This window comes from Paramormyrops kingsleyae, chromosome 2 (assembly GCF_048594095.1).
Source record: "Paramormyrops kingsleyae isolate MSU_618 chromosome 2, PKINGS_0.4, whole genome shotgun sequence".
Taxonomy (NCBI): Eukaryota; Metazoa; Chordata; class Actinopteri; order Osteoglossiformes; family Mormyridae; genus Paramormyrops; species Paramormyrops kingsleyae.
The window spans coordinates 35,382,999-35,405,023 of NC_132798.1; the positions used below are offsets into that span (position 1 = coordinate 35,382,999).

Sequence of the window (22,025 nt, forward strand, 5' to 3'; positions counted from 1 at the left end):
ATATGCTTCAGTCCAGTAAGTGTTTGCGGTTCAGTGTCAGTGAATTGCAACCACAGACGTAGCCTGAACACATTACCTTCAGTTCGCGTGTTTTCCTTTAATTTAATCTGTGAACATCCTGTCCGAAACCTATAATTGATGTAATTGATTGTAAAAATAAAATTACTCGGGGTATAAAGAGTACCGAGACGCGCTCTGTTTCAAGGTGATTAAAGTACAGAGTCACAGTTGAGCCGGTCCCTTTCAAACAGGCGGACGGGTCCCGTTACCGCTTCTGTCTTCAAAACCTTTTCATCGGCAGCTCGTAGATTAGGACAGGTGAGCTGGGGGCTTCCCATGCCAAACAGAGGATTTTTAGGGGAAACTGATCCAAGGCACAACACCTATACTGCCGCGCTTTTACGCCTCCCTGATAGACGTATGTTGGGGTTGTGTTCAACCCATCTAACCGCTGCGTGGGTCTCGGCTTAAACATGTAAAGAATTCCTCTCCGTCTTTACTTGCCAAACCATTATAGTGGAGAAATCTAATTCATACAAGCTACCACCAGCATGTTTGAGTGATTTAAGTGAGGACAATAAATTATCAGATTAGCAAGAGGACAAAATGCACATCGTTGGGCAGCTGACTATGAATTTAGCCTCCTTTTACGAGGAAACACTCTCCATGAAGAAATATTTTATGTGTGATACAGCATACACGCCGTCGTAGAACAGGCAATGTAAATTTAATTGTTACTACTTATGATTAATCTGGAAGGAAACTCTATAAGGGTTGTATGTAATTTCCACCAGTAGAGGGAGCCACATAATTGTATTCTAAATTTGAAAAATGCATGAAATTAGAAATACTCACTGAAACGACCTTTCCTGGTCATGTTACTTAAAATATCCATTATGCTATATGATTCGGTGATAAGTTATGTTCATATTTACTGTACAATTGTTGCAAACGGCCTTGTACAATAAATATAATGTTTGCCGTTAATAGTTTAAGGTAAAATGTATTTTATGTGCTTTAATGTGCTTGCATTCGTCATAAATAATCCCGTCTGTAAAATGTGTATTTTAAATGACGTGGAGATTCGTTCTGTAAGATTATGGATGAATGCGGTCTTGCTTTATCAGTACCTTACGCGGTAGTTATTTTGAACCGCTTGATCATGACGCAGCAAACACCGGTTTAAAAAAAAACGATGGAGAAATGCAAATAGAGACACGTAAGGTCTCAGAGCAGGGAACAAAAACCCTGTCTGAATGGCACGACGTGAAACCTGCACCCAGGGGGAGACAGAGGCAAAGTCCATTCTGTTGTAATATAGTGGATTTAATGGAGCCGGGTTTCAACGGCTTTTTGCAGCCTGGGGAAGGTGAGGCGTGTCCCGGAGGAGACTGCTGCAGTGATGTCATTCCTGCTTATGGTGGGATTAGATATTGCTGGCGATGGGGAGAAGACCATTCGGTCATTGAGATCTAGGGGAATGGCTGGTAAAGATTTTTGCAGTTTCCTTGTTAGTGAGACATGGTGGGCCTCTGGAAAAAACTTTCAAATATGGTCTTGATAATGAGATTTGTACATATTACCTGCATGGATGCGTATTTGCAGTGGAAATCTATAGATCTGTTGTAATTGTACCTGAATAAACAGAATGCATTTTTCATCCCTTAGAAATAAGAATAATGCCTTTACCAGCTGATGCTCGTAGACTAATATTGTAAGAGTTTCTTAATGTGGGGATTATTGATTAAGCGTTGTGTCAACAAGGGCACAGGCAATATCTATAGGGCGCAGAGAGAATTTAAAGAAACACCACATGAAAAGATTCAGACTTAGAAGTTCAAGTACCTACATTAAAATAACAAGCAGCTAGAACGATGAGCCAAATTTGGCTGCATGCTAGGTAGCTGTATGTGTCAGAGGTCTGACAGTCAGCACTTTGATATGTGAGTTTTTAAAGGAACATGGGGCAGCTCATGGAGTTAGGAAGAGGCCAAAGAGTCTGTGTTGCAAATTGCAGGTCTATCAGTCACAAAAACTGCAGAATTGTTTTATGTGTCTCAAAAACATGACAGCACATGGCAAACACAGACACATTGCATCAGGAAAGAACATTAGTGCCTGTAAGTTGAATCATGCAGGCGTTGATGGAGAGACAGTTAACTGGAGAGTCGCCAACCTCCACAAACGAACGGCCTAAAAAATGACCGCAGAACTGAATCAGCACATCTGCGACCTGGGCTTGACTAAAACTGCACGTCATGAGCTTCACAGTGCAGGGATTTGTGGCAGGCCTTTTACGCAAGGCCAGTGTAGAAGAACGCTTAACCTGGAACATGGAGCTCAAAGCCTGAATGCCAGATCGATGGAAAAGTTAATATCTGATGAGTCATCTTTTACCCTTTTCCTACGTCTTGAGAAGTTCATAAGGATTCTTTCTGGCTGCAGTGTCCACAATGGTATGGAGAGCCATTTTGTGGAAGATGTCAGATTGGCATTAATATGGGCAAAGGACATGAGGCCATTTGTCACGGCCAGGTGCACCTTATGATGTAAACTCTGGTCCCTCTTGATATCCCCCAGTTTCCAAGTTGATGATGCTCCCTTGTGCATCACTCAGCAGATACATGGCTGGTTTGATGAACACCAGGATGAAGTCAAACACATTTCCATGGCCGGCCTGTTGCTAAATATAAACGTCATTGAACCCTTATGGAGACCTCTGCTGTGTTGAGTGTGACGTAGATTTCCCACCTCCTCAGTCCCTCAAAGAAAGGAAGGATTGTCTTCTTGAAGAATGATCCAGTATACCACTATACATGGTTCAGGACTTGAATGACATTATCATAGCACTGGAAGGTTTGCAGTTGTTTTGAGGGATACTGGTTTCTTTCCAAAGATTTCAGACTGGAGTCAACCAATCTGAAATGTAAACAGCAAAATGTGAGGTTTCCAGCTGTCTGCGGTGGAAGACAAATCAGCCTTAGGAATGATGACTTTGAAGTTAAAAATCAATTCTGATAATTCAGGTCATGTGACTCTACCTCCTGAGACAGCTGATGGCCACGCCCCTCACACACAGTCATATGCCATTTGTTATGTTTAGTAGTTGGAGAACCTAGACTAGAAGTAAACCTTATTTTTTAGTAGTAGTAGTAGAAAAAAAAAAAGATCCAAAAAACAAAGCAGTCTGTTTAAAATGCACTTGATCCAAATCAGTTTAGAAATGTTAATTACACTGGTTGAAATTTTGGGGTAAAATCATTCTTTGAGAAGTTGAAAGTTGAACTGAAAGTCCTTATGCTGTCTTTTAAATCTTTCTAAGCACAACGGTTCACTGTCCATGGGTGTTGGTATCACGTTACTAGCCTCCAACCAGCCTCCCACTCCACGTCTGGTGGGAGCCGCTGGCCTCAGCTTGTATCCTCTTACTGGTGAGAGCAGCAGTGGTCGCGGTTCCCCCACTTGGGACGGCCTGCTGGAGCAGTTCGGGTAACAGGCACTTTGGTGGCTCGCTGCAGGTGGCCTCTGAACCCAGCCATCGCCCAGGGTTACACAGAGTGCTCTCTGATTCACAGCAGGTGCACGAAAAAAATAAAATGTTATAATAGTGTTAATATAAACACGGCTTTGTACCTGGGATCCTGAAGCATGTTTAGGACAACAGTAAGAGGAAGATCATGTCCAGTGCTATGTTGAGCGCTACTACTTTTGCAGCTGTTTGTTGGTCCCAAGACCAAATGTTTGAGTGTGTGCCTGTGTGTTTGTGTGTGTGTGTTTGCGTGTGTGCCTGCGTGTCTGTGTGTGTATCTGCGTGTTTGCCTGCGTGTATGTGTTTGCGTGTGTGTTTGTTTGCGTGTGTGCCTGTGTGTTTGTGTGTGTGTGTCTGCATGTTTGCCTGTGTGTCTGCATGTTTGCCTGTGTGTCTACACGTGCTTGTGTGTGTGCCTGCGTGTCTGTGTTTGTGTGTGTGCCTTCATGTCTGTCTGTGTTTGCGTGTTTACCTGTGTGTTTGCCTGCGTGTATGTGTTTGCGTGTGTGTTTGTTTGCGTGTGTGCCTGTGTGTTTGTGTGTGTGTGTCTGCATGTTTGCCTGTGTGTCTACACGTGCTTGTGTGTGTGCCTGCGTGTCTGTGTTTGTGTGTGTGCCTTCATGTCTGTCTGTGTTTGCGTGTTTACCTATGTGTGTGCCTGTGTGTTTGCATGTGTGCCTGCGTGTCTGTGTGTGTGCCTGCATGTGTGTTTAGCAGGTTGGATAGTCCCAGGGTTTTCAGCCACCTTTTAAGTTTATTTATATAAACGTTTGCCAGCAAAGCAACTGATCCAGCACAGTCCAGCTAAATTGTAGAGCTGTGTAGATACTACCCTGAAGTGGTGAAACTTCCCATTATGGGGGGTTGGGGGGGGGGGGGTTAGTGCTGTCAGACGGCTTCCTGCTGAAAAGGGCTCCATCGAGGGCATGATGGGTTTGGGGGGAGGGTGGGGTATGGGGGACGTCAGGCTGGGAGTGTAACCTCAGCAGACTGTTAGCATTTTAGTATTGTTACGGGTCTGTCCACCTGCCGCTACAGGTAACGGGATAGTCCTGGTCATTATCCTGGAAGCTGAAGCCCTCTTTTTAGTGTCTGAATTGTTGTGACAAAAAACTCTAGTTAAACCCTACAGTTGTTGCTTCTTGGGTGTCAGTTTCACTCCCCCCCCCAACCCCAAGGAGATACAGAAGTTGTAGATAAGATAATGGTTCTTCAGATAGTTAGTGGTTATTCTATACCAATGGTTGCTAGATGACAATATTTTTTTTCTGTATAGGTTACATTATAATCATAGAGTACTGGTAAATCTGCTTTTGAAAGCATAATTCTTTATTTAGAGTTGTTTTTATTTATTTTTTTGTGGGTTGTTTTTGTCTGATTTACACATTTGACATTTATGGACTCATACTAAGGTTCATTACAAATCGATACTAACATTGTGCCCTGATTTGGATTGTGTTAAATTCAGGGGTTACCGCACTATTTTTATGTGATTTTTTTTTTTGTTCTTATAAACTTCACCTCCTTTCTTCTCTTCTTTGTTTTTTAGGATTTTGGGAGCGATGAGGAACGTCGACAAAACCAGAGGTGAGTTACTCAGTTTAAATGTAGCATAGGAGTATTTCATTCTGGCGAGCAGAGCTGGAGCCTCTTGCTGTCTTTATACACTGCTGTGGCCTTACTTCCCGTCTAGACTCCATATAGTTGGAGCAAAAGTCACGTCTTCGGTTCCTGGTGCTTTAATCTAAGTGTGGTGGAGGGTCACCATATCCTCAGACGGATGACACAGTTTTGCCTGTGGTTATATAAAACATTGTGTAGTATGTCCACAAGAATAAAGGCTTATGTCTGCCCCCTGACTTTCAGCTGTGTGGTTTTTTTCCCTTCAGTTGGCCACCATGCGAGCGGTACTCAGGTTCAGGTTCTGACGTGGAGCCTTTTGAGTGACGTTTTTGTCAGCAGCAAGGAGCTCCGCCATATCAGAGGAACAATTTGCAGAGGAAAGTAATGGAGCCACAGTCCTGCCCTTCAGGAGCTTTGATGGACGGACGTTTCTGGAAGGATCTTAGCAATGTTGTGTCCTGGTTTTTTTTTTTTTTTTTTTTTTTTTAAATTTTAAATCTACTAAAAAGGGACTTTCAATTCAGAGATGAAACCCTTTGGAGAATGATGTCCTAAAAAACTTGTAGGGCACTAATAAATGTGGGTCTCTTTTTTGGCAGATGGATTATGCTTAATTTAATGATTTGGGTTAATAGAGGGTTGTTGGTCTATAATATGATGATGTACTGTGAATATGTGCATTTTTATTTATACATGATATAAGAGAAAGTTTAACAAACTGATTATCAGAGTAACCCTTTTGCCCGTGTCCCCATTGTGTACCTTTGGGTTGTGTCAGTCAGAAGTTTGACAGCCGCAGGGCAGTATAATTCTCCATTCTCACTGCAGTGACTGGAAATCAGATTCTCCAAATCATCTCACGTTTATCCAGTTTTTTGAAGGCTCTGTCTTGGCCCTGTAGTATTCTGTAAGATCTTAATATGCTCCTGTTTTTCTCTATCAAAATGGCCTCTCAAGTTGTTAATCTTTTCCCATGTCCCCATTTGAGTACAGTGGACTCAGCACCTAGGACATTATTCTGATCCCATTGGCCCACATCTTTGCGGGAGGAATATGATTGGTCGGGCTGCCTCGCATTAAATTGCCAGTAAGGGTATTCCCCACTGCGCATGACCAACTCTTCATCAAGTATATAATCTGCTCTGCAAGATATCTGTTGACTAATATGAGAGATTTATTTAATTGCGATGTTCTTACACTCTACGTCGTGACTCATATCAGAGTACCTGATGCAGTTTTACTTAGGTGCTTTAGGGCTGTTTGAATTTTGGAAAAGTTGTTGTATGTGTTGCAGTCTTACTGACTCAAAAGTATGGCTGTCACTGTCTAATACAGAAGCTATGGTCACAAGGCAGGGAATAACCAGGTTATGGTGCCATCCCATCAGAGGGTGCTCACTCATTCATATGACCAGTTTAGGCCTCCAGTTCTCTTAAGTTGCATGCTTTTGGACTGTGTGAAAAAAACCATAGGATCTGGCATAAACCCACACACACAGGGTGAGCATGCAAACTACACTGTAAGCGGCAGGGTGCAGTGAAAGCACTACCCACTGCTCCACTGGGCTGCCCTCAACACTAGGCCTGCATGATGTGGATGTTATGCACTTACAGTTGTCACATTGTGAGGACCGTGACAGTCAGCTGGATTAAGACCGTGAAAAAGTTGCACTAAGACAATTTTACTCTGTTTTTTTTACTTATGTTTAAAATGCTTAAATAAGTCTGAAATTTACCTCCGCTGTATTTGCTGCGGCTGTCTTCTGAGTTGATGTGCTGATGGAGGTCGCGACTGCGCTGATGATCCATATGCTGGAACGTACTGCAGCCTCAATTGATTTCCTTTTGGGCTGAACCACGGCCCCACATCCACATCCAGCTCCCACAGGGAAGGTAATCGTACCCCCCCCCCCCTCCAATCACGAACCTGTGTTGCTGACCGCATGTTTCTATATATGAGTGAAGATGTAAATTTGGGTCGTTGCTGAGGCGGCCTGTGAAGATCGCTTAAAAATAGTACTGTAATTATATTGAAGGCAAGCATGGTGGCTCCGTGACTGGTGCCTCAAAACTCTAGGTCTGGAGGTTTGAATGCCACCTCAGCTTTGTCTGTGGAGTTTCATGTTCTAGCCTTGTCATGCAGGTTTCCTTTGGATACTCCAGCTTCCACCCACAATCCAAAGCCTAGCAGTTAGACTAATTGGCATCTGTGAATTCCCTACTGGTTGTGTCTGCGTTGTCTGTGTTTATGTTCATTACGATGGACTGGCACCCTCTCCAGGGTGAACCCCAGGCTTCTGCTTCTTGGGATAGGCACTTACTGAACTGAAAGATGGATGGTTTCTTAACTTTTTTAATCGTAGGTTGCACATGGCTGGTGTGATAAGTATGTTCTCTTGGGAATGTGTTTACATGCTACGCATTTCCTGGTATTGAGACTGTATAATTGTAAGAGCTGGTCTGGGAAGAAAAGCATTACATTTCAGGTATGTTACATTTTCTCATCTGTTTGCCATCAGCGTAGGGATCTGGACGGAGGTCAAGAGGGTGACGATAACAAAGAGTTTTCTTGTGGAATGGGCCAACATAAATATTAAAACGACACCTGCCCCGCGGTGAAGCGAATCACGTGGTGATTTCGGCGTGTGCGAGTGAATGATTAGTTTTGATTTTGTTTTCGGATAAACAAGCAGCCCAGGACATATGGAATTGTTTAGTTCCTGGACGCTGCTTGTGGGTCAGATTATCCGTGAATCTGGATTTACATGTTCTGAACCACATTCCCTATTACGTAATGCTTTGGATCGAGTTATACAGTTACTACGAAGGGGCTATATGCTGGCAATGTAATCTTTTGCACTCTGCTGAGAAAACTTCTGTTGTAACTTAAACCCTCACCCAGTCCCGAACCTGAACTGTCTTGATGTGGTGGAGCAAGCAACAAGGTGTGGTTACTGTCAGCTCTGAATGTGAGGCGATCATTCATTCCGCGTCGGTCTGCTCCAGTCCTACCATCAATCTCCTTCAGGTTGAAAACTCATGGATTTTTCCCCTCCCTCTCTCGGCGTGGTCAGCAAGGAGCTATGAGCAACCTGCCGAGTTATACAACATTTGGCTCTAAAAGAGGGCCTTCTTTCCCCTGTTTGCCACTCAGGTTCATTAATAGCCGTCCATCTCCATGCCCGTCTCATTCTCACTTCCCCACATTCCGTATTTTCTCCACCACAGCTAACTCTATGCTTCATTTACACACAGTGCTGATGACCTGTAGTCCATGCTCATGGCTGCTGAGATCAGTACATAGGCTGATCCAAACACATGTGCCACCTGGGAGACTTTGATACCTCCAGGGCAAAAAATGAGATTCAGGGACAGCTTAGGTGTCCTGACTCGTGTCATACCTCGTAGGTGGAGTCTCAGGGAGATTCCCCTTTGCCACAAGGACCGCGCAGTACTGTAGGAGTCAGCCGATACCACCATCATCCGTGCAGCGCCATGCCATTCTGTGACACGCTGGGGACCAGAAATCCACGCTTCCTCTTCTCCACACTCATGCAAGTCTCTTTGGAGTTGGTGCTCTGCTTTTGGCTCTTGCTGTTATGCTCTGGTTACTTGGAAACCATATTGCAGAGTCAAAACTGTCTGTGGGGCTCCGAGATACACTGGCCGCATTCGAAATCGTTCACACTCCCTGTGATGCTCTTTCAGTGAACCCTGAGCTGGAATGCTTGGTCGAGACCCCCCTTGAACGGGCCCCGTTGAGGCTCAGATGCTTTTCTGCCTACGGACCCCAGCCCCCCCACCTCTCTCTCTCGTGTTGCGACTCCTTCTTTCGACTGCCCCTGTTATCCAGTTCTGTGTCACATGAACTCCAAACAGAGCACTCATTGGATGGCTGCACATGCTTGGTCCTCAGTAGCGTTCCTCTTCCTCAAACCAACAACTAAGTGTTCAGATGCAGAGAGGCCAAATCGCCTGCCCAGCTTCAGATTTGGGGATTCCTCCTACGCTTGGTGGTGGCGTCCTGTGAACCATTCTCCCGGCTGTGCCGTTATCTGGGTTACGTGTGTTGTTTGTGGCCGTGTGAGGCATCTCTAGGGTTTTGTTTTAAACCCCCCCCCCACCACCACCACCACCAGAGAGTGCTGGGATAGCAACCCGAGGTTTTAAGAGGACAGATAAGGTGCTCTGTTGTCAGGGTAATGAGATTTGGCCTGAGTAGTGCCTAGTCTATCTGCATTGTCCTCCCCTAACACAGCGCCTGGCAAAGAATGCCAGGACATCAGCCGGCCCCGGGGTCAGTGTTTTTTTTCAAAGCCCTCCGCTGAAGACCAGCGCGCTGTTTCCGCTCCTGCTCGCCCCCCGGGTGGGAAGCCAGGGGATGGGGTGCGTTCTTGGCTCTCGTTTTTCTACAAGGCACATGTGGAGCTGCTTTACTCAGAGGAGCGGCAGCCCAAAAAGTGGGACAGACGTCCTGTCGTTTTATTGTACTACAACTTAATGAGGGAGCCGCACCCCCCCCCCCCTTCCCAAAGTGCGCACACCCAGAAGAGCAGAAGACGGAATGGGATGGCGACCAGGATAAGCTCATCAACGCAATCTCTGTCATCCTGCATTAACTAGGCTTTAGGAGAGCCTTTGCTCGTCACCTCTGTGTGTGTGTGTGTGTGTGTGTGTGTGTGTGAAAAGAGGAGGAGAAAGGGAGAGAGAGAGGGAGGGAGAGTGAGAGAGCGCAGCAAATGCTCAACCCCCCAGGCTGCCAGCAGAGACACTGTTATCAGTGACTAGCCTGCGGATAACAGTGAAGAGCGAGGCTTTTCTCGTCTCTGGGACAAATGACAGGGTGTCAGACTTGATCCCTGCACCTGAAGCACACCTGAAGCAAGGTTCGGGGGCACAGACTCCTCCCCTTCAAGAAGAGGATCCAAGACCCCTGGCTGGACGAATTAACACAGGAAGATGCATCTGGTGGTAGAGCCCTCCCAGAAGAGCATGCTGAAGATGCTGCCCTACTTTATGGAGAACGCAGTGCTGACTCAGAAGGAGATCTGCCGAATGTAAGTTAGTTCGCGGCCGGTTCCGGTGCCGGTGTTGGTAGGGGGGGGGATGCGGCACTGTTCCCGAAACTGAAGGGGCTCTGGTGTCCACCTCCACCTCTGTGTCTTTGCTGACTGTTGGAGGTGTGCGTGATGTTCTTGCAGTCTGAACTATGGTGCCAAAAAGATAACTTATCAAAGAAATACAGAGATCAAGTTTCGAATCTGTAAAAAGCAGAACAAATGCGAAAACTTGGAGCCTCGTTGCTGAGTGTGTACAGACTGTTCCTGACCTGACATGTTCAAAGCCTGGCTCTACAGACAACATTATAAAGTGTGTTTATATATAGATTTAGTTTCAGCACCTTTTATTCACTGTTATGTCAAAACATCAGCAAATGCTTCTGTTCTTCCTGGTAGTGAGACAGAGATGGTCGTCATGGCGATTAACTATCTCCAGTGCCCCTTTGAAGTCGGCCGAGTCGCCCTTGATGCCAGATATTATATTTAGACTCGGCTTTCGAGGAGACGTTGATAACGGGCAACTACAAAGGCTGCGGGGCAGTTAATGAGGGTGTCTGTCAGGCTTCCGTGAGCGACGCTGCTAAACCAGGCTTCAGGTGCCCAGATCTTGCCGTCAGATTTGAGAAATTATTTTCAGTGACGTGTGTGTATATATATATATATTTATATAATATGTAAGCTCAGTCCCAGCGATTTCTCAGCTCTGATGGTAGCTCTGCTCTGAGACCCATAGATGAGAGGGACTTGCGGGCCGGAGCAGGCTGGCCGTCACTGCGGCGATCGGACGTCGGTCACGCCTCATGCGTCCAGTCCCCCCATTTTTGCACAGTGATGCTTCTCAAGTATGCCAGCCCCAATTGAAATTCAGAAATGAAACAGTAGGGGTGGGGGGGGGAGTGTAGGGGACAGTGCAGAACAAAAGGTCCTCTGATGGGATGAGACGTCCTGTCCTGAAGGGGCTTGGTGCGGTCATGGTGGGGAGGGCAGCACAAAGCAGAGACTGTTGTCCCCACACAAGCGCGCACGTGCACACACACACATTCTCAATGAGCGGGAATGACATCTGTCCTGTCACACATGCACAGAAGCACAGGTCCCAATGTGGTCGCTCTGGGGCCTCCCCCTGCTGGCAGACAAGGGTGTCTGCGGCTGAATAGCAGGACTGGGGATAGGAGTCTGTCGCACACACGCACAGAGACAGGCACCCGACGTAACGAACTCAGAAGGAAACACCAGCATATGTACACATTAAAACTACAGATGTTAATGCATTCACAAGCACAGGAACGTCCACACACCGCAAACCCACAAGCTCTGCTCTGATGCTGATCGTTGCGGTGTGGCAGCCCCGGTATGCCCCCCCCCCCGGATCAGTGCCAACTTCCGGCTTGTCATTATCAGGTGGCACTGAGATGTTAGTGTAGTCCTCCGTACAGCAATGGGGGTGGTGGGAGGGATTCGCAGCCAAGACACGGGGGGGAAGAAAGGCTGTAGAAAAAGCATGTCCATTTACTTCCTCCTCCGTTCTGCCCTCGGCGTTCCCATTCACATAATGCCAGGAGAATTATCCGCCTGGGCGGGTTGGACCCAGGAAGCAAACCCCACCGGCTGGAAACGAGGCAGCGAGATGCATAACTGCAGTCAGACAGAGAAAAAGCTGAATGACTTTGCGAAAAGACAAAAAAAAAGGTTGCTGAATTATTCAGGAAGCTTTGGCAGCATGGGCTGGGGCGGGGGGGGGGGGGGGGGCTGACAGGTCGTGGGGAAGCTGCTTTGGTGGGGAGGCGTGTTGTCACAGCACCAGGCCCTCAGCTGGCTTGGATCTCCTGGAAGTCCTTTTTGGGCTGCTTCTGTCAGGGGAGCCACACTTGGTATGGATAATGAGGAGACGCTGTTGTGTTGTTTTGCTGTTCCAGCCTGAGTGAGAGCTTCTTCATGGTGAAGGGGGCCGCCCTCTTCCTGCAGCAGGGGAGCAGCACCCAGGGCCAGAAGGCACACCCCCACCACAAGCATGCAGGTGAGCCTTTCGGGGGGGTGGGCGGGCAGGGGGTCACGCTGCTGGAGGCTCTCTCACTCTGGGAGTTCCCTAAACCACACCCCCACCTCAAAAAACAAAAAAAACAATCAAACCACAAGACGCCGCCGCCTTCAATTTCCCTTCTCCTTCATTTCACTCAGGCCACCCTGAGACTTTTTTCTCCCCACTGGTGGTCAGTTTTTTTTTTTTCTTTTGTTATTGTTTTGTCCTTTTCAGTGCTCATCTCCAGGGCTCCAGAAATGGCCGCCCTTGGAGCCCCATAAGCACGTTCCAGCCGTGTGCAGATTAGGGAAATGAACCGGAAAGCATGTGGCACGGCCACCGTCTTAGGCCAGTGCTGTCAGAGCGATCCCTGTGCCTGCGGGGGGGGGTAGGTGTGCTCCAAGTGTGAGGTCGGCTGCTCGGGGTGAAGACGCCGGTCCTGGGATGCGGGTCTCCAGTATGCGGATCTTCTTTGAAGGGTTGAAGCTCACGCTGCCGATCCACCATACAGACGCCTGAGTGCTCCTGCCGTTTCACATAGACGATCTATGTCACACGGAGAGCACAGCTCATCCAAAAATAAGATCAGGACAGTTAAGGATGCGTCAAGGATAAAAATAAAATGTAAAGAGGAATTAATCATCAAATACAGATCGCTGGTATGAGTATTTATCTGCATGAAAAAAATAAACGTTTGAGTATGTGAAATGTGAAGTGAATCACAATCTAAGGACACTGTTATTCACAGAATAAAGTTACATCATGGACAGTAATTGGATGACTTATTAGATGACCGGCTTGTGCACTTGTGTGGTGATTTTGGTGATTGGCGCACAACTATGAGATCTGCGCCATGTCCGTTTCCCTTCTGGCCCAGGCTAAGGGCCTGGCCAACCTGCCACTACTCCAGTGGCCGCAGTCTCTGAATCTCAGTGTGGGTGCACAATGCGATGCTGGACATGCGATGCTGCCAAGGTAATACAGGAAGGAGGGCGGTTCAGTATAAGTACAAGACATTTTGAAATGTTTTTGTAGCCTCCAGCCGTCTTAGCATCCCTGAGGTCCTTCTTTGTTTCAGTCATAGTCGGTTCAGTCAACACACCAGTTTTCTTTTCCCTGATCTAGCGCATTTCATTCCTCCTCCTCACTGAGGAGCCTCCAAAGAATTTAGGAGTCCAGAGAACCAGGCCAGCGTGTAGGGAGGTGGTTAAGGACATTGACTGGGGCATGGAGCCTGTTGGATTGGCTCCTGCAGGACCTCTGGGCAGACTGCAAATGTGTCCGGAGTGTCACTTGAATAATTCCTTTGTTGTTAATGAATAAAAGTGAGTTTTCTTAGTGTGGGATGATTGCTGGTGGTTCCTTTGGTAGCTCCAGGCCTCTGCTGTTCAGTGGCCTGACCTCAAGTGACCTGCCTGGCTTTCCCATTCACATCTCCCCTTAGCCACTTAGCTAACAATTTTGCCATTAACCTGGTGTCAATTGCGTCAAGCCGCTATTGGACATCTGTTCTACACACTCTGGCGCGGAACACCCCAGGAACCTGCTGCGTACGTCCAAACTCGGCTCCCAGTAGCTTCTGCAAGACTCGTCTCGTGGCAGGCAGCCAGAAGTCTGTCCGACGGCCGCAGGAGGAAGCACACCTCAGACCCGGCTGTAAATCACGCCGCTGCAGACAGAGGTCTGGGAGGCAGCCACAGTGAACCGGACGCAGGCTGAAAAGTGCAGCCCCCCCCTAATTGCCTAGTGCGCTCTGGAATGCGTTCATAGCCACCAACGCGTCAGCCGACTTGGGACACGTCGAGTTAACTAGCCGTCTGGGAGATGTTCGCTGTTTCACAGTTGAAATGGTTGTAATAGACGCTTTGTTTATTTCTTAATACTATTCTCCAACTTGCCCATGCCTGTTTTTTTTGCTTGCCTGTAGAGGCTGAGGTCTGTCTGCTCAAATGTAGGCCCTGGATTTGAAGCAGTGCTAGTCTAAGTAGTTGGTGTTTCCATGCACTAACCCAAAACAAGACATAGTAGACGTAATAGAATCAGTATGAGGCTGTGGAGGGGGGTGGACACGTTATGTCTGGAGTTTGGAGGAAAACCCGTTACAATCGATCGTTTTGCGTCTTGTTTTTTCTCCATCCAGGCGATTTACCTCAGCACCTGCAGGTGATGATCAACATTCTTCGCTCTGAAGACCGTATTAAGCTTGTGAGTATGGACCTCCCCACGTGTACAGCAGTCACACGGCCTGAGGGCTTCACATGTGCTCTAGGTTCTCATTAGCTGATTATGGTCGTTAGCACAGCAGAATGTGCCATGGAAACCATGAGAGTGTTACTGGAACCTGCCGTTCAGTCAATGGGACATACTTCTGCTATTTTACAGTCAGTGCTTAAAAAACATGCCTTTTCTTAAAAATTAGATGGACAATGAGCATGAAAGTTACCAAGAGTTTTAGGTCAAAGTTTTGCTGTAGGAGCTCCCAAAGGTGAAATACTGGTCAGGCCCTGGGCTGGACAGCGTGTGAATGTGCGACCCTGTCTGTTCCCTCAGGCGGTACGTTTGGAGAGTGCCTGGTCCGACCGAGTGCGGTACATGGTGGTGGTCTACACCAGCGGTCGCCAGGATACCGAGGAGAACATCTTGCTGGGGATGGACTTCACCAACAAGGACAGGTACGCCACCCAGGCACCAGGCCAGCGCCTTGGCTGCTGTCTTCAGTAATCAGTAAAGTTACATTATTGAGAGTCATTAATTATGCTAACTTTTACGGGCTGTATTTTCCAGTAAGTGCTGCTCCATTGGGATGGTTCTTCCGTTGTGGAGCGACACCAAAATCCATCTTGATGGGGACGGGTGAGTCCAAATTTAATTTGTCACACTTTCTTCTGATACTCAGCTTATTTTCTGTGAGATTTGCAGTGAAAAGTCTGACCGGTTGCTGTTTTAGCTCCACACATATGAAAATGTGCAATATTTGGTGGTACAGTGGCTCAGAAATAAATGTGACAGTGACATTATTCAGATCTGATATTGAGAGTGTCCAATGTGTGAGTACAGATGCTCTTCTACTTACGAACGAGATACGCTCTGAATGGCCGTTCGTAACTTGAAATGTTCGTAAGTCGTTATTCAACATCATTTTAAGGGTATACGCAAGTACAAAGAACTGGGATGCTGGGAGTACACACGTTATGCTGCTGTGCAGTGGGAGTAGTGGACAGAAGTCGTTTCCTGGTCCCCATAAGGGAAAACTCTATTTTATAGAAATCGGTGACTGTTATGAAAAAACTAAAAATGCAACCACTCTTGTATTTTGTTTGGTTACTTATGGTTATTTTTAGGGCTGGGTAGGGGTTAAGGTTGTCATAGTTAGCGTTAGCATTTGTCCCGTAGAAATGAATGAGCGGGCCCCAAAAAGATATGATTACACGACTGTGTGTGGGTGTGTGTGTGTGTGTGTGTGTGTGTGTGTGTGTGTGTGTGCACTCTGTGATGGGGCTGGCATTTTGTGTCAGGTGTACGCAGCTGTACATAATACACTTCCCAGTGGTGCTGATTGGATTAGGGAGAAGCATTTGCGAATAACCTCATGGTCGCTGTCGCATGGTCACTGAACAAATTCATGAAATATTCCATGAGGTGGCTATGGAGTGTGATACAATAAGCTTTATTTTGTTCAGCTGCTCGGATTAACTGGTGCCATGAAATTGAGTTAAAATACCAGTTAATCTATTTTTAAGGTTTATGGTAATATGTCCTAATATTTTCCCCCTTGCACTACAGAGGATTTGAAGTACTTGCATTCACAATTATTGCTTTTCAGAAAGTTCATTTTCCAGGGTGTCATCCAAGGGCAGAGAAATTACTTTTACTCTTTTTGCCCAGGGTGTAGGGGCAGTGCCTGACAGACCATGAGTGACTGACAGACCATATGTAACTGACAGACCATGAGTGACGGCGCTTTCTGTCTCCACCGCAGGGGTTTCAGTGTGACCACAGCAGGACGGACACACATCTTTAAGCCAGTGTCTGTCCAGGCCATGTGGTAAGTGTGGGATGAAGTTGATATGACAGTTTCGATTTTAAAAATGTGATCTGAAACCTCATATTCCCAGCGAACCAACATAGCTGAATTATTTGGGGAAACGGCAGAAAGGGATGTTTGTGGGATATCTACGCATGATTGCAAGTTGGAATTTTGGGCTGAGCCCAAGCGCCATCTAGTGGTCAAGCAACGCAGGTGCCTCTTTCGTGTTTTATGGAGCAAACACGTCATTTTTACACAGCTGGAAATTATGATGTGAGTTCTTTGTGAGATTTGTTTATGGACGACTCCAAAGCTAAGCCTGCTGTATACCCGCTGCTCCAGGTCAGCGCTGCAGATCCTCCACAAGGCGTGCGAGGTATCGCGCAGGTACAACTACTTCCCTGGCGGCATGGCGCTCACCTGGATGAGCTACTACGAGAGCTGCATCTCGTCCGAGCAGAGCTGTATAAACGAGTGGAACGCCATGCAGGACCTGGAGACCACTCGGCCAGACTCGCCTGCCATGTTTGTCGACAAGTGAGAGCCCGCCTTTGCCCCACCCCCCCCGCCCAAGCCCCACTGTGTCTCACCCCCTCTGGGATTCCCTCTGACATTTATGACATTCTTGAGATGCTCAGTTGGTGTTTTTTCTCAATCAGTTTAAATCACTGAGCCTAAAATCTCTGGAATTTGAACCAGCAACCTTTTGGAGCTAAGGTTTTTGGGCTATAATGGCTATAGTACCTGAGTACCTGCTGTACCTGTCACTTAACATGTAACCTGTCACTTACCTGACTGCTAAAATTCTTGATTTGCCTGAAAAAGCAAAAAAAAATCTGAAAATTAAACCCAGGCTGTACCCATAAATTGTCCATATAGATTAATGGTCCATCATGAGACAGAGAAAACACTGAATCATTGTTTTAAAATAACGGTTATCCAAAAACCTACAGTTTCATTTAGCCAATTTGCTAATACTCCCTAAACATATGAATGGAAACATATGACATATGAATGGAATGGTTCCATTTAATAGTATTTTAAGCAGTATTTTGGAAATGAAACAGGATAAGTACTTCAGGACCAGTCTGTTCTGTTGCCCTTTCCGGCAATCCTGTCTGTTTTGTGTGCTTTGTGAATGTTTGGTTACCCCCTCAGTCCTATGACACATGGCCCAGCTAACACACATGGTGTGATGTGCGTTCCTCAGGCCAACGGAACGAGAACGGACCGAGTGCCTTATCAAAGCCAAACTCCGGAGCATCATGATGTTCCAGGACTTGGAGAATGTCACCTCCAAAGAGGTACGTGGTGGCCAGACCCAGAGCAGCTGTCATCTTGCTAGGTCACACTGTCAGGTTTCTTAGTGCAGGTATGACAGCACCGCTGGGGACCTGGAGTGCCTTGTTGAAGCTCAGGGATGTTTCAGCTAACAGATTTGTTGGTAGTTAGATGTCTTGCCTCTTGAAAGATGGCCAGTGGGAGCTCAGAATTTTATTGCACAAATTATTCACTCTAAATCTCAGAAATATGCTCATTGCCTTGACAGATCCGGAATGAACTGGAGCAGCACATGAACTGCAACCTGAAAGAGTACAAAGAATTTATTGACAATGAGATGCTCTTCATCCTTGGGCAAATGGACAAGGCCACACTCATTTTCGACCACCTCTACCTGGTGAGACTCCTAGGAACCTCTGAGATGCTGCATTTTACTCCATCCTCCAAAATCTTTGTATTACTGCCAAGATCATGTTTCCACCCTCACTCCTTCAGAACGTGCATCAGCCAGTCAGCCATCACGGGAACAGGGCATAATATACCTTTATTATGTCTTTATTAAAAAATATAAGGCATGTAGGTATAATTATCTATTTCATCAAAATCACACCAACACAAAGGCAAAGCTATATAAAAATATCAATTCTGACCTCTTTAAGGAGAATCATATAGTGGTACCTCGGTTCTCGAACTCACTAGAACTCGAATTTCTTGAAAGTCGAACAAACCAGTTTGACCTAGAACTCGATCTGAATATCAGAAGTCGAACCGTGATCGCTGACCTAATATAAATTGTACGCCCCAGGAAATGAGTCATACTACAATGCAATTCTTACTTGAATGCCTTCTTCACAGAATGGACGATTAACCAAATAAAGCAGCGCAACTTTACAGTAACTGACAATAAATAAACCACTAACTTATGTGTACTATTACAGCATTTGTGTCATTTATTTAAACTTTATTTTACCAAGTAAATTAACTGAAAACCAGTTCTCACTGTTTTACGTGATATTCAGGAAAAATTACGCATCGGACAAGATAAACATCCTTCTGTGGCTGGCAGAGTCATTAGGTGTCAGAGCTGGTTTAACATGAACCATCAGCAGGGCATGAATGTCTGCATTTTGTCTTTCTTGCCGTTTTCTTACCTTATTTTATTTGAATCTTGAATCCCATAATATCAGGAGAACAAACATTCTGTACCCATCTGTGGAGCATCCATATATAGATGCTTTCATGTTCAGTTAGTATCGGTCCTACTGCCTATTTGATTTTACTGCCGTAGTACAGCTCCTTCTGGCTCTTCAGTAAATGTACAAATGATTTTGTCTTACTTTGAGCTCAAATTTATTATGATGAGGCACCCAAGATTTAGTAAAATTCAGTTTTTAGTGCAGAACTGTGACGGAGTTTGTAGTTGGAGCAGAACTGTGGTTTCTAAAGGACACAGATGTGAAGGAATGGTCATAGCAAGCTCTGAGTGGGAGCTAGACCTTAAATGACAGTCTGAGTCAGCTGTTGTGCTGTGTACTGGGGGGAGGTCCCATGAATTCCATCGGTCCAGCTCATCTTGTGTTTGTCTGCGTCAGGGATCCGAGTGGAACGCTTCCAACCTTGAGGAACTCCAGGACTCAGGGTAAGTGAGCATCCCCCGCATGTGGTCTCCATGTCAGGCTGGTCACTGAGCTGCTGATCAACTAGTCATTCAAAGCAAAGACCTGCTTTGAGAAACTGGAGGGTCAGCTGACTGCCTTCTGGAAACTTGGTCTTTGGGTAGTTGACTGAGGTTTGATGGAACATCTGCTGTTCTTCTGTATGACGCAATGTGTCTAGCTTTTGGTTATCATCGCTGATGAACCTTATGGCCTTAAATGGACTGGGAAAGGCAAGAGACCTCGATGGACGGTGACAGTTCGGAGCCTCAAGCCTGGCCCCCACAGTGCTAACCGGCAGCGTGTGTTTTAGGGTGGGATATATCCTGAACGTCACTCGGGAAATCGACAACTTCTTCCCGGGCACATTCGCCTACTACAACATCCGCGTCTATGATGACGAGACCACGGATCTGCTGGCCCACTGGAACGAGACCTATAACTTCATCGTGAAAGCGAAGTAAGGAGCCGTCTGGCAAGGTCACGGAAGACGTGGATGAGAGCTGGGATGGATGGATGCTGACTTGCCTCCAGCTTAGAGTTCATAAGTTTCTTGGAGTTGCAATGAGGCCAGATTTGGGGTGGTGGGTCTTGCTCACAATCATTTGTCTTGACAGGAAAAACCACTCCAAGTGCCTGGTGCACTGTAAGATGGGCGTGAGCCGCTCCGCCTCCACGGTGATCGCCTACGCCATGAAGGAGTATGGCTGGTCGCTGGAGAAGGCATACAACTTCGTCAAGCAGAAGCGGAGCATCACCCGGCCCAATGCCGGCTTCATGAGGCAGCTGGCTGAGTACGAGGGCATCCTGGATGCCAGGTGGGGGGCATCAGTGATTCAACATGGGACCGTGCATGAATCAGCAAGGGCCACGTGCCTGCAGGTCTTCATTATATTATTAATTATTCAATTAGCACAATGAATAAGATCATTCATAATGCTTTTAAATGATGAGATTCAGTTTAGCCTCACAGCTCATAAATATTTAAGTATATAAATAGATATGATTAATTATTAACTGGGGCAGTCAGAGTAATGGGCTGGCATTAAATCCTGCATGCACTTCTCAGTGGAATGGTATTTGAGAGCCTGATTATTAAGGTTACTTTGATTCTGAGAGAAGCCGATTGGGGTCCTGCTGGGGGTGTTGAAAATGTAGCTTTCATTAAACATTAAGGGGAGGCACGTGGCAGGGATGTCCCCAATATGACCGTGTTTCATTGTAAAAAAAAATTCTGATTTGTTTATTTTTTATTTTTTTACCTTGGGTCAGATATTTATGCTCGGTTTTATCCCAGAATTCCCACTCTATTAGTAAATTTGCTGAGCTGAGCTCCAAGGTCCCCTGGGTAGATGGTATAGCCCAGGGTTTTTCAAATCACAGTCCCCGAGGTCCGAGCACTGCTGGTTTTCCAGCCTTCCTTTACCTGTCAGTCAGGTGTGAAGCCTCTGACCAATCAGAATCAGTAATTATTAAACTAACTACCTGGGAGAACTGAAAACAAGGCCTGGATTTGGAATTGAGGTCCAGATTTGAAGAGCCCTGGTATAACCCTTACAGCCACTCCTCACTTAGTGAGTGTGCTCCGTGCTGATGACCAGGTTGCGAAATGGTCACTAAGTGAAAATCACGGTAGCCACAGTGACCATGACCGTGCTTATGACTCACGACTTCAGCCTTCACACTTTCTTTTACCCTTCATGGAGTTGACATTTTTACCAACATTTTGTACATTCTGCTTCAAAGATCCGTCTCACTGTAGCATGTGTCGCAATCAGACATATGTAATTTAATCATAAATGCACACATTGTTTGGAAAATGAATTTTTTATTACCGTCATATTTGCCAATGGCTGCTAACCAAGTTAGCTGCTAAATAAGAAATGGTTGTACTGCTAACTCAGATCCCACTTTCAACTGTCTGTAAAGCAGCTTGAATTATTATAGCACTAATAATTCTTTAGAGCGTCTAAAATCTCTTGGAATGACTGCTTATTAACTTGGCGTAGTAGACATTTTTGCTTGTCATGCACCTATATGTTTAATTGCATTATTCAATCTATTTTACTTTTTTGGGGGGGCGTCCTGTCAGGTAGCCAGTGTGTGATCCCTGTAATTTTGGACTCTCCCACAGCAAACAGCGACACAACAAGCTGTGGCGACCCGACCCAGATTCTGAGCTCACCGAGGGACAGCCAGCCTCGGCGCCAGAGGACGTCACCCCCGAGCCGGGCTTTGTGCCCGGCAATGAGGCCTGGGGTGGGGAGGGTGCTGGAGTCTCCCCCTGCCGTACAGTCGGCCTGGAGGTGGACCCGTCAGACCCGCCCAATTACAACTACTATTTCCGGAGGCTGTCGGACTCGGCGCTGGACAGCGACCCATCCACACCTGTGCGGGCACCGCCCCTGCTGGAGGCAGAGCGCGTCTTCATCGCCATCGAGGACGTGGAGCGTGACGCGCTGCTGGACGACGGTGGTTTCGAGGCTCGCGAGTGCCCCTTGGCCCATTTCGCCCTGCCCGGCGAGGGGACCGCGGCGCAGACGTACGGCCGGCCCGAGCCCCTGGAGGAGCTCCGCCTGCGGCTGGAGTTCAGCACCGTGGAGGAGGAGGACGAGGAGGAAGCGCAGAAGGAGGAGGCGGAGATGGAGGCGCTGGCCCGGCCCAGGGGCGTAGTGGGTGGCTTGCAGGAGGCCATGTCTGAGGAAGAGGCCCGGCTGTGCTCAGCCTCCCTGGTGGGCCAGTTGAACCGCTTCAACGAGAACAGCAACAACAACAACAACAGCCTCGGCGCCAAGTGTAGCTTTGATGTGAGTGGACGGCTGTGCTTGCTA

General features: G+C 46.8%; 1 protein-coding gene and 1 long non-coding RNA gene across 6 annotated transcripts in view; one reads left to right on the forward strand and one right to left on the reverse strand.

Annotated features, from left to right (window-relative positions):
- ssh1a (slingshot protein phosphatase 1a) overlaps positions 1-22,025 on the forward strand; it is a 29,561-nt gene that overhangs the window by 1,469 nt on the left and 6,067 nt on the right. For 3 of the 5 annotated variants that reach the window (XR_002840768.2, XR_002840769.2, XM_023833329.2), the window contains exons 2-14: positions 5,079-5,116; positions 12,128-12,228; positions 14,372-14,436; positions 14,782-14,903; positions 15,016-15,084; positions 16,211-16,276; positions 16,601-16,795; positions 17,469-17,562; positions 17,808-17,936; positions 19,132-19,178; positions 19,508-19,654; positions 19,812-20,012; positions 21,329-22,001. Coding sequence is in view for 3 of the 5 variants with exons in the window: in XM_023833329.2 (XP_023689097.2) it covers positions 5,079-5,116; positions 12,128-12,228; positions 14,372-14,436; positions 14,782-14,903; positions 15,016-15,084; positions 16,211-16,276; positions 16,601-16,795; positions 17,469-17,562; positions 17,808-17,936; positions 19,132-19,178; positions 19,508-19,654; positions 19,812-20,012; positions 21,329-22,001 (1,947 nt within the window). In the remaining 2 variants the exon portion in view is untranslated. Of the gene's footprint in view, positions 1-1,182; positions 1,370-5,078; positions 5,117-8,890; positions 10,209-12,127; positions 12,229-14,371; positions 14,437-14,781; positions 14,904-15,015; positions 15,085-16,210; positions 16,277-16,600; positions 16,796-17,468; positions 17,563-17,807; positions 17,937-19,131; positions 19,179-19,507; positions 19,655-19,811; positions 20,013-21,328; positions 22,002-22,025 lie in introns of those variants that run through there. The other 2 variants (XM_023833331.2, XM_023833330.2) reach the window with 2 other exon arrangements.
- LOC140587631 (uncharacterized) lies at positions 1,312-7,054 on the reverse strand. Its single transcript, XR_011989283.1, has 3 exons — positions 6,888-7,054; positions 3,430-3,564; positions 1,312-2,919 (listed from the first exon to the last, which is right to left on the reverse strand). It is a non-coding gene; the product is annotated as an uncharacterized lncRNA (long non-coding RNA).